The sequence below is a fragment of the Notamacropus eugenii genome, chromosome 3 (assembly GCF_028372415.1).
Source record: "Notamacropus eugenii isolate mMacEug1 chromosome 3, mMacEug1.pri_v2, whole genome shotgun sequence".
NCBI lineage: Eukaryota > Metazoa > Chordata > Mammalia > Diprotodontia > Macropodidae > Notamacropus > Notamacropus eugenii.
In genome coordinates, this window is record NC_092874.1 from 310,027,858 (window position 1) to 310,040,057 (window position 12,200).

The 12,200-nt window shown below is 51.3% G+C and overlaps 1 protein-coding gene across 2 annotated transcripts in view; it reads right to left on the reverse strand.

The window, feature by feature from the left end:
* FBLN1 (fibulin 1) overlaps positions 1 to 12,200 on the reverse strand; it is a 61,091-nt gene that overhangs the window by 17,759 nt on the left and 31,132 nt on the right. For both annotated transcript variants that reach the window (XM_072596608.1, XM_072596607.1), the window contains exons 8-14: positions 10,381 to 10,518; positions 9,066 to 9,209; positions 8,689 to 8,817; positions 7,082 to 7,207; positions 6,327 to 6,446; positions 5,930 to 6,061; positions 3,829 to 3,952 (exon numbers count right to left, since the gene is read on the reverse strand). In XM_072596608.1, coding sequence (XP_072452709.1) covers positions 3,829 to 3,952; positions 5,930 to 6,061; positions 6,327 to 6,446; positions 7,082 to 7,207; positions 8,689 to 8,817; positions 9,066 to 9,209; positions 10,381 to 10,518 — 913 coding nt within the window. The remainder of the gene's footprint in view (positions 1 to 3,828; positions 3,953 to 5,929; positions 6,062 to 6,326; positions 6,447 to 7,081; positions 7,208 to 8,688; positions 8,818 to 9,065; positions 9,210 to 10,380; positions 10,519 to 12,200) is intronic.

Sequence of the window (12,200 nt, forward strand, 5' to 3'; positions counted from 1 at the left end):
AAGAGGAAGGAGGCCAGGGAATCTGGATCCTGGAGTTCATAGGGGGAGAAGAGAGGGCAGAATGTAAGAGGTCTAGAAAGGTAAGAGGGGCCAACTTGGGAAGAGAGGACTTTGTATTGGTTCCTTCCCACACTTATCAGGGCAGTCTGGCCAGCCTTCTTGGTATTCTACGTCCACTACACTTTATTCCCCTCACCTTCCTTTCATATTAACCATCCTCCACTCCCACAAGAAGCCAGGGAGTCACATGGTCAGACCCAGATTTTGGAAAATAATGTTCACTGTAGTTGTGTGTAGGAGGAATTAGAGAGGATGGAGATCTGAGACAGGGAAATCTCTTAGGAGATTGTTGAATAGGGGTGATGAGATGTTGTAAAGAAAGAAGTGATGTGATTTGGCCACAGATCATCCATGTAGGCTGAATAAGAGAATGACTATGGGATGGCTGGCCCTAAGATTGGGAAGTTGGGTCCCCGGAAGGATGGTGGTGATCTGTAAAGTGAACTGCCTCGACTCGAATGTGCCTCCCATCTCTAAATGCTTCGAGCCTGTGACCTGCAGTACCAAAGTTGGCCTCAGGCCACAGCCTGGGCTCCAGGCCCCAGGTCATGTGCAGATTTCAGAACTGCAGCCACAACTACATTGCTTGTAGGCTTTGTGGTGGTAAATAAGTCAGAGTTAGACGCCCTGGGAACAAAGCCTGATATTTTCAAAACCCCAAGCCCCAGAGACTGGTCTAAGATTGGTCTCCCAGGGAGGGAGAAGCATCAGGTCCAAGGAAATAGGAGAACAGCCCCTGACTCCTGATTGCTTTGAGAGAAAACCTTTCCCCCTGCCACCGAGGAGTTCAAGAGCCCCAGACAGCCTTGAAGGGGCTTCCTAGAGGGAGCAGGGTTAAGACACAGTGAGGGGTGGAAGGCCGTGGTGGTGAGAGGGAAGAAAATGGGACACGTGACAGAGGTTCTGGGTGCCTTCCATCCATCACTGGGCCAGGCTGATGGGAGCCAGGACCAGTAGCCAAGATCTGTGGCTGCCCAGAGCAGTGTGGGAGCCCAGGAGCCAGGGATAACAGTCTTGAGTGGCCACCTCAGCTCCTTCTCAGGCCCAGAGGACAGAAGCATCAGCAGCTACTGCAATGAACAAGGGAGAGGCATCACCTCTGGAACCTAAAGGACCTTAGAGACCATGGCGTCCACCCCACTCACTTTAAAGGAGAGGAGGGACCAACCAGCACCGGCCAGATCCCAACTGTCTCCTGGATGCAGAGCTGGAGCTCTTTGTATGAACTTTGGATAGTAATGATGCCCTTCATTCCCCTTAAAGGGTTGTGTTGTGACTGGTCTGGGATTGGTTTATGCATTTATGATGCATTTATGCAGTGCCTGCTGTGTATAAGACCCTGTGCTGGGGGTGGGAGGAGGGGGAGAATCAAAGATGAGATGGGACAATCCCTCCCACACATAAAAATTCATAATCTAATGGGAAGGGGACATTTACATAGGTAAATACAGTAAGATTGACTGAATGAGACCCAAAGGCTAAAAATGTGAGGAAGAAAGCTTTTAACTGACTTTTGGTGACAGGAAGGATCTGAGAAAAGAGCATGGAGTAGGGGGCATTTGAGGTGAGGTTTGATGGGTCAGCATCAGGATCTGTAATTTCTCTGGTGTCGGTCAATGGCATCCAGATCAAAGAGGACATTTTAATCTGATCCTGGTCCCACTGGAGAGAGTCCAGCAATGTTGGGGGCTTCGTGTTAGGCTCCTCTGGGCCAGGGAGAGAAATTCCTCTGCCAGTGTCAGATGGTACCTTCTGTGAAATCTAAATGTCTTCAGAGAACTCAGGGGTTAAGTGACTCACACAGCAGGAGCCCAGGTCCACGCCTGGCCTGCCTCTCATCTTCAAAGGACTGTCTGATATTCATCAAGTGAAAAGGGGAGAGCATTCGTGCTAAGTAAAGGTGTGGAGTCTGGACAGTTAGGAGCACATGTGTAGTCTAGTGCATCTAAAACAAGGGTCTTCATCTCATGTGTGTCATCAACCCCTTTGGCAGCCTGGGGAAGCGTGCAGCCCCCTTCTTAGAAGAATGTTTCTATATACATAAAATATACCAGATTGCAAAGGAAACCAATTCCATTTTTAAAGATGTCATTTTTTTTCCTCCTCCAAGTTAACAAGTCCCCTGAAATCTACCTGCAGACCCTTGCAGGGGACACGCTCAGGGATCCCCAGTTAAGAAGACACATGGAATAGAATAAAGGTGCCAGTTTGTGCAGGACTTTGAAGATGAGGACTTGAATTGGACCCAGGAGGCAACAGGGAGGTTTGGAGAAGGGGCCTGTCGTATCTGACCAGATAATCAGACCTTTCTTTTTAGATGTGTTCTATCCAAGGATCCCAGAACTAGGAAACCCCCATACCACCTTCCTCACCTGGTCACCACCAAGTCCCTAATCTGTGCTTAAAACAAGCATTGGGGCCACACTCAGGGTCTTATCTTGAAGAAATCTGGGCTCTTTGGGGACCAATCAATCACAAAACACTTGTTAAGTGCCTCCCATGAGCCAGGTGCTCTGGGCCCAAAGACAGAAAGACTGGCTGTCCTTGGGGGACAGAGCTGCGGGCCATTGTGGAATTAAAAAGGGAAATGGAGAAGAATGTGGACAATATATGCCTTGCATGGCTTGGGGAAGATGAGCCCCAGGCCAGCTCCAGAGACACTCAGCTAGCTTGAGAAGGAGATGCTGGACTTCTCCAGGATTCACAGATCTAGACTGGGGCAAGAGACCTGCTAGGTCCCTGGAATCCAACATTCTCAAAATTCATCTATCAAACTCAACATGTCCAATCAGAACTCACAATTCTGCCATACCTCTGGCCTCTCCAACAGTCACGCTTGAATCCTTGATGTCTCCCTGGACACTGCTCTGATGCTCACACTCTATGTGTCTTGTTTCTACCTTCCCATCCTCTTTCCCCTCTTCTTTCTCCCTACTCTTCATCCATGCCACAGACAGCCAGGTGCAGGGCCCATCCCCTCCCATCTGGATCACTGCAGTACTTCATTCCATCCTCTAATCACCCACTAAAGTGGTTTTCCCCAAGTCCTGGGTCAAGAAGCATCAATGGCTCTCCATTACCTCCCAGATAGAAAAGAAAGGTCATAGGAATTTGGCTTTTAATGCCCCTCATAACCTGCTCATTTCTGCCTTTCCAGAGTTCTTACACTAGACAACCCTCCCCAGATTGTGTCTATACTGGCCTCCTGGCTGTTCCTCCTGCAGGACACCCCCATCTCCCCACTCCTGGCCTTCTAGGGACTCAAACCCTGCTTTCTGTGGGTGGTGGGGAGGCAGCGGTTCCTGCACTTCCCCAGGGCTAGTACCCTGCTCTGGAATGCCTCCCACGGATAGACACTCCCATTTATCATCTTGCATGCATGGAATTGTTGGCAAATTGTTTCCCTATTGGACTGTGGCCTCCTTGAGGCCATGTAAGTGCCTTTCTCTGTCTCCTGGTAGCACAGGTGATTCCTGTGTGTTTGTTGACTGACTGACTGGCTTGACAGAGAGGAGGTGATCTGCTTAAGGTCACAGAGTAAGTAACAGAGGCAGAATTTCAAGCCCTTCCCCTCGAGACCCTTCAGTTACATCACACTGGTTTCTCCATATATTCATTAGGACCCCAAATTGAATATCCAAACTTCTTTACTGGGAGGAGAATGAACTTCTCAGCCCAGGCAGCAGCCCATGTTTAGGGAGTTGCCCCAGACCAGCCCTGAGCTGACACCTCCACACACACCACCCCCAGGAGTGCCCAGCTACTCACGTGTCACCAGATCTGCGATAGTTTTCAGGGCAGTCGAAGGAGAGACAGCGGAAGCTGCCCTGGATGTTGAAGCAGGTGGCATTGATGGAGCAGTTGTGGGTACCTACAGCACACTCGTCAATATCTGTCAAGGGTACAAGAGTGTCAGCGCAGGGTGTCTTCTGGGGACATCTCACCATCAGGAATCCTAATGTACTCAATGTCTAAAACCCAGATACCTGTGCCCCACTACTGTCTGCAGCGCCCTGGGCTTGGGCTGGAAGGGAGCGGGACTGCTGCGTGCTGGGAATCAGGTGAGCCAGGCCTACGTCCATCACTGGCAGAAGGGATGACCTGGATCCAAGTAAAGGCTCTGACACCTTCTGTCTACAGGGTGGCCCTGGCATGGAAGTAGACAGACTCCCATGGTCCCTCCTGTATTTTAAGTGAGCCTCTTCAGAGGCCTGCTCAGAAAATCTTCACTGTTCTGAAATAATGGCAGTTGCCCTGCCTCCAGCCCAGCCCAACTCCCATGACTCATTGCCCTGGTGCAGGGCCCGTAAGCCCGATGGATCCACCTCAGAGCAGTCCCCTCTTTCCCCAGGACCTGAGGATGTCTGAAGGACGAAGTTGGATTCCCTGGGGTTACAGGGGTAATGCTGCTGGCAGAGAAAACCTTTGAAGGGTGGGGTCAATGGGAGCTGGATGACTTTAGGACAATGGTTCTCCAAGTAAGGGCCCACATGCCCACAAGCTAAGTGATTCCTCTCTTTGGTGAAGCAAACTGATGACTAAGTTGCTACCCAATCTCTGGAGCCCACTCAGTCTGGACTCTGAAATAGTCTGCACTCCAGAACCCTACAAATTGCGATTTCTAAGTCGTTGTGCTGGGGCAGTGCCCTCCAGGGCATTTTGTCCCTTGGACCTCTGACAACAAAAACAAATGTGGACTTAACTCCCTGGCACCTTAACACACAACTCATAATACTGTGCAATTATTTACTGCTTAAGGCACCATTAAGGAATGCTTAGCTCTAACCTTGCAGAGGTTTGTCAAGGACTTCTGAGAGTTTCACAGATCACTAAATGGGACCTACTGTCCTAGAGAGATTAAGTAGTCTTTCTCAGTTTGGATATTTTCCCCTCTAAGCGAAAAAATAATACTCAGGACAATGTTGGTTAATAAAAAAAACACCCATTTGATGCCTATTTCTCAAGGACACAGGCTTAGCACAGGCAGGTCCACAGGATTCCTCCTGAGGATTATGTCCTGACTTTCATGGGGTGGTCTGCTTCTGGATGATAATGGATCAGTGTAAGGGGTGAATGGAGAGGAGGAGGGCATGGAACCTGGAACAAGGGTCTGAATCATTACTGGAGCAGGGGCAGAGGACAATGTCTGTGCCCCTTGAGGACACTGAGCCTTGACTGAGGAAGGAACGGAAACCAAAGCCCCTCTTGGCCCCCATTGTGAAGTGGTACACCATCTCTGAGCCTCGGGCTTCCCTGTCTGGCTCATTTCTATGGCCCCTGTCTGAGGCATGCTTTTGTTACCACCGACCCTGGTGACCACGGCTGCTTCCTTTTCAGAGACTGCATCTTCTCTCCTTCAGGAAAGGCCTCAACCCTGTCTTGGAGCTTGCAGAGAACATCCGTCCTTCCTGCCCCTTCCCACCTCCTTTGCCTTTCTACCAGCATAGGACTTGGAGGTGGGGGGTCTAGGCAATGCTCTGATCCAGCCCCCTTATCTGACAGATAAGGAAATTTCAGAGCTAAGATTTGAACCCACACCCCCCTCACTCCAAATCCCACCCTGGAGGTATAAGGACCTCATTGGGGTCATGGAACATTTGAACTGAGAAGGTTCCTAGAGATCATGGAGTCCACTTCCCAGCCCCTTTTGTCCATGAGGAAACTGAAACCCAAAGAGATAGTGATGTGCTCAAGTTCACATAGGCAGTAGATGGCAGTGCCAATGCTCACCCACCAGACTCCAGAAGAAGAAGATGGAGGAGGAGGAAGGGAGAGGGGAAGGGACAGGGAGAAGAGCTAGGCTCAGAGGGCCAGTAGCCATGTTCCTTGGCTGTCCTCTCTGCCCAGTTGCCAAGCCTCCCGGACCTACCTTGACAGCTGCGCCCATTGGCGGCCAGCCGGTAGCCTGTGGATGGGCAGTGGCACTGGAAGCTGCCTGGCACGTTGATGCAGCGGTAGGAACATATGTGTCCTCCTGTGGGCAGGGCGCACTCATCGATATCTGTGGAGGAGAAGCCCGGAATCATCTCTTTTGTTAGAAGCAGACGCTTCCTCATCATTGCCATTATCATTCCCATTTCATAGAGAAAACTGAGGCAACTTGCCAGGGTTCTTACTAATCAGTGGGTTGGTGGAATGGATGAGGATGTGAAGGAATAAAAAACTTCTTGGGGGAGGGATATTTCCCAGTAGATGTCCCGCAGGCCCTTTCCCACCGCCCTTGGGCCCTTGCACCAGCATCCCCCGTGACCCAGGCAGTTTCCCACCTTCACATGTGATCCCGTCCACATCACTGAGCTGGTAGCCCCGGCGGCAGTAACACTGGTAGGAGCCATACACGTTGGCACACTCTTGGCTACAGGGGCTGCTGCTGCATTCATTCAGGTCTGGAAGAGAAAGCGACCTTCAGGGTGCAGGGAACAAGGTGGGAGCCCAAGCACTTAGACACATATCCTGTGGGAAAATATGAACTAACAGCTGCACCCACGTCCTAGAAAGTGAGACCTGGGACAGAGCTTAGAACATAGAGTGTTCTAGAACACAGAATGTCAGAGGATGGGAAGCTTAGAACATGGGAGGTCAGAGTAGAGAAGGATCCTAGAACATGGAATGTCAAGAACTTAGAACCCAAATATCCAGAACTGGGAAGGAGTTTAGCACCTGGAATGCCGAGTTGGGGAGAGGGGCTTAAAACAAGGGATGCAGACTTGGGGGCATCAGAGATTGTCTGGCTAAACTCCTCCTCCCAGTTTTCAGAGGAGGAAACCAATGCCAGGACAGTAGAAGCTCCTCTCCCTGTAGGAAGGGAGACTGAGGGTCTTGCTGAAACCAGCTGCCTTGCCTCCCACCTCCCCAGCCTCCCGCCTCTCAAACCTGGCTGTTCCCTATTGCCTTCCAGCTCAGTCCCTGGTAGGGGGAGGTCCTTGCTTTGTACTTGGGAACATGAGGAGGAGGGGGTGGAAGGTGGCGGGGGTGGGGGGAACTGGCCCCAGTGAACATGGTCGGGTTTTTCCCTCCTCACCTTCGCAGGATCGTCCATCAGAAGAAAGCTTGAAGCCCACAGTGCAGCTGCAGTGGTAGGAGCCTGGTGTGTTTTCACACTTGTGGCCACAGAGTCGCCCAGGGTAGCGTCTACACTCGTTGATATCTGGAAAGAGGGACAGGAAGTGGGGCTGATGGCTGCTGCCACCATCCCAGGAGCTATGGGAGGACTCCCTACCCAGCGCCCAGGGGAGGAATTGGGAGACCCCATTCCAGTCTGGAGTACTGGAATCTCAGGGGCTCAGTATCACACATGGGTCCTCCCATGGGTATCCACTCCATCCCCAACCTGAGCAGCAATTCCTTCCACAACAAAGCATCCAGACCGCACTTGAGGCTCCCAGAACTGGGCATGCCAGAGCTCTGGATCTTGGGCTCCTCATTTGGCAAAGCAGCCTGACTCTACCAGCCTAGCCAGGGTGCTGGGAGGGAAACATTTCAGGTAAGAGACACTACAATAACTGGGGTCGAGATTAAATCCTGAAGCAGCTCACGCTGCAGGTCACCCTCCCATGGAGAGAGACCTTAGAGGCTGTTTGGTACATGAATCACTATGACCTGTGGCTTGACCAGCCACACCTCCTTGTCAAGGCCACAAGTCATAGAGGTCCCAGCCAGAAGGCACCTCAGAAGTTATTTTAGTCTACATGTTCTCAAGGAAGTCGATTGGTCCTGTCTGTCCAAGGTAAGTGAACATCTGAGAACCTTGGAAGGCCTTTTCAGGCCTAGACATAATTAATGTTATAGTCTACTGCCATTTTACAGATGAGAAAAACTGAGGTCCAGAGATGGAAAGTGAATTGAAGATGTATCAAATAAAAATCCTTCCACTGAAACTTAGAATTAACTCTCTCAACCACCTGGTCCATCCTCCTGTTGAGGAGACTGAGGCCCAGTTAAGTGGCACCATGGAAATACTCCCCAGAGAATGGCAGAGTTGGAAGGGCGCTTAGAACATAGAAGTTGTCAGGCACATAGTAGGTACTTCACAAATACTTGTTAATGATCTGTTGATGTGTGCCTGGCCCTATGTTAAGCTAAGCTAAGTGTTGTGTAAAGGGAGTTTGCAAAACCAGCTCTGGTCCTCAGGGAGCTCGTTGTCCCATCAAGGGGGACAATAGGAACTGTGTGGGGAGATGTGAATACAGAGTGAGTCCAGAATGAATACAGGGGAGCTCAGGAAGGAGGGGCAGGTGAGACTGGCATCTGAAATCAACCACAATCATTTCTTCAGCATACTTGGGACCCAAAGTGCCTGACATCCATCCTTTCACTGACTCCTCCACAGCTCTGTGAAAATGGCAGTGGGGCCAGGTGTGCTGTTCCCATTGCATAGATGATAAACTGAGTCTCAGAGAAATCAAGGGACTTGCACAAGGTCACATAGTTCAGGTCCAAAGGTGGTCAAAAACCTTCCCATTTCAAGGCTAAGTTGTCTTCCTTCTGCCCCCCCACCTCCGCCCCATCCAGGTTGCTGGGGTCCTCTGTCTTCAGCCTTTCCCCAGATGAGCCATAAACACCATAGGCCTTTACTGCCAGGTAGTGTGAACATGGCCAAGGCCAGCTGGAGGCCAGTTGAGCACATACCTGCACATGTCCTGCTGATTCCATCAAAATAGTAACCCGCCTTGCAGTCACAGCGGAAACTGCCTGGAGTATTGATGCAGAGATGTCCAGCTCCGCAGGGCTCTGCGGGTGGGGAGCACTCATCCACATCTGGTGGGAAGAGAAGGTAGAGTGAAAAGTCTGACCTGCTTGTTGCGCTCTTAAGGAGGAAAAGGGGGTAGGGAGAGGGAAGGGGGAAGGGGAGGGAAAGAGAAGAAAAGAAGGTGGGAAAGAAGGGAGAAATGGAAGGGGAAAAGAGGAGGATAGGGATGAAAGGAAGCCTATTGGAGCTAGCACTCCTGGTGGGCGTCCCTCCTCTCCCAAGCAATGGCTAGACCGCACAGCCTCCTCGCACCCACCTACACATCTCGTCCCTTCCTCGTTGAGGTGGTAGCCACGGCCACAGTTGGGCACGTTTTTCTGGCAGGTATAGGAGCCCTCAGTGTTGATGCATGTCTGCCCAATGGGACACGGAGCATTGATGCTCAAACATTCATTGATGTCTAGGGTGGAGAAGAAGGGAAGGCAGTCTGAATGGGATCTGAAGTGAACCTTTCAGGGAGGGGCCCACCTCTGCCCTAAGCAGAGAAGGCCCGTAGTGTCAGGGAAAGTGCACTGGTCAGAAGCTTAGTTTCCAATCTGGCCTGCACTAATTACTACTCTGTGACCTCAGACAAATCATTTCACCTCATTGGATCTCAGTTTCCCCTCTATAAAAAGAGGTACTGGGCTGGGTGGCTTCTGATGGCTCTTTTGGCTATAGACTCCACAGTCTCTCGAAATCTCAGCTAGTCCCATAAGACAGCCAGGTGGGTGAAGAATGCCCAAAGTCACAGGCTAGTCAATGGCAGGGCCTGGACTGGAACACAGGTCCTTGGACTCCAAGGCATCCAAGATTCTCCAAGCAGGGACCATCTCCCTACAAAGCTTGGAAGGGATATTGAGTGGAGAGAAATCACTGGCCATAGAGATGTGAATCACCAGGAGGCAGCTGGGGGCAGAGGAGAGCCCCGATCCACCTCATCTTTGAGAACAGCTGACCCCTTTGGGGGCTTGTTTCCTCTGTAATGTGGGTATTGGGCTGGATGGCAGCTAAGGCCTCTGCCACTTTTAAGTACCAAGATCCTGAGGAAGAGAGAATCTTTGAAAAGAGACCCAGCCCAGGGTAGCCATCCCCAAGTGGGTTCAAGTGACCTCCCATCACCTTCAGTGACCCAAGATGGAAGAGGTCTGGGTGAGAGAGTGATAATGGGCATTGCCAATGTAGGACTTGATTAAGAAAAGTATCCAGCTATAAGGGAGTTTATAATGGGACATGTCAGAGCTGGGAGGGGCCTGAGAACAGAGGATGTCAGGGCTGGGAGGGGCCCTAGAACAAGGGATGTCAGGGCTGGGAGGGTGTTTAGAACAGGGGAATGTCAGGACTGGGAGGGTCCTTAGAAGAGGGGATGGAGGGGACTCAGGACAGGAATGTCAGGGCTGTGACAGCATCATTGGTCCTCTTTGATCTCCTGAAGTCCCCCCAGGGCTCTTACTGTGAGGTGTCTATGCCCTTCATCCCTAGTCATCCTTACTCATCAGCCAGGCCATGAGGCATGGTGACCAGGCCTGACCCCCTGCACCCCCCCCAGGGTCAGAACACACTTATGCAGACTGGGCCATGGCATGTCTCACCAATACAGTTTCCCAGGGCATCCTGGATGAATCCGCTTCTGCACTGGAGCTTCGGTCTGCAACGGAAAGAGCCTGGAGTGTTCTGACAGATGAAGGTGGGAAGGCAGTTGTGAATCCCAGTCTCACACTCATCAATGTCTGGGGTGGCATAAAAGACAACAACCAATCAGGGAACAGCTAGAAGTTGCTGCCTCCTCTTCACCCTTCCTAAAGACACCTCCAACTGGTCGTCTTTGCTTATTCATTCAACAGTCACCAAGCACTCATTGCGTCTCCTTGGGGACAAATCCATTGTGTACAAAATCACAGCATCTGAGATCTCAAAGGATCTTATTTGTCAATCAATCAATGAGGAAACTGAGACCAGAGAGACAAGTGGACCCACAGTTACAGAGGTGGCTGGGAACTCGTGCCCTCCCCACAGGCTAATTTGGAGTCTGACTGGAAACCAAGCCCCATCTTCCTTGCTCCAGATGCCCCTAAATGAGGCAAGAAGCTTTCAGGTGAGTGGGGGAGGGCAGTGGGCAGGCAGAAACAGGGGCTGAGCTGCTTATCCATCCACTTTGAAATGACCAGAAATGTTTCTTCTTTTTTTTTCACCTCCCACATAATTCAGCCAATATTTTTTGCCAGGAAGAAAATCTCTTTGGAAAGTGTTTGCAGAAGATCATACAGAGAAAATGAAGAGAAAAATTCTCATCAGAACCCCACCATCTGGGCAGGGAAAGGCTCCCCAGCCTAGAGCTGCTGGATTTCCATAAAGCTGAAAGACAGAACTTCTGAAGCCAGAAGATCTGAGTTCAGATCTCACCTCCAGCCCTTGCTCTCTGATTGACCATGGACCAGCCTCTGCACCTCAACTTCCTCATCTGGAAACTGAGAGTCCTCCCCCTGCCTCCCATGGCTACTAGCATACCCTCCAGCTTTATGGTCCCATGAAGGCCACTTTTGTCCTGTCTGGAAGCCACCAAGAGGGGGTCACACTCAAGCTGTACTTTTGTTATTGTCATTGGCACATTCAGTGCCTAAAATCTGTCCTGGACCATTGGAGGTGTTTGGGCACGGAGGAGCAGCATGAAGGACATAACCACAGACACCTAGTGTTATGTCTGGTCCTAAGAGGACACAGTTAGGGAGAAGTGAACTGTCTAAAGTGTGCAAGGAAGGAGTGGGGAGGTAAGCCATGACCCCCCCTCCCCAGCCCCTGGGATGTTGCACCTTCGACTCTGCTGAGGCACAAGGTACTCTGAGGGCTAGGAGAAGGAGCAGACTGCCAGGGAGGAGGGCTGAGCTGGTCCAGGGAAGGATTATACCAAACCTCGGAGACAGCAAATCCCTCTGACTTCCCCAGTAAAGAATCTCCTGGGAGAAGGAACTCCCACCCTGCAGAGGTGCCTGGTTCAAGCTCCTCTGAGACAGCCCCCGAGTCAGCCTCCAACTCCCCACCAGTGGCGCTAGCTTTGCCGTCTGTGGTCAAGCTGAGTCTAAACAGCCCCAGTTCCTTTAACCAGGTTTCTCATATGATACCTGCCTCTGACCAGTCTCAGGGCTCTTCTCTGGGCAGTGTGCTGCCCAAAATGGGACAACCAGAGCCAGACAGACTCCCCAATGTGCTGAATGAACTCTCTGCTGCTCTGGCCCTGTGACTCTGCTAAGGCCCCTGCCTGGACTCTTGCTGGCTGAAGGCTACCGGCTCTTTCACAGAAGGCTTGTTGGAGTTACTCTTCCCCCAGGGCAGGGCCGCTGTCTGCCCTGATTCCCTGCTCTGTCTTCCTGGGATCAGCCCATTTTCCAGCTCTCTCCCCACTGTGTTAACCCCT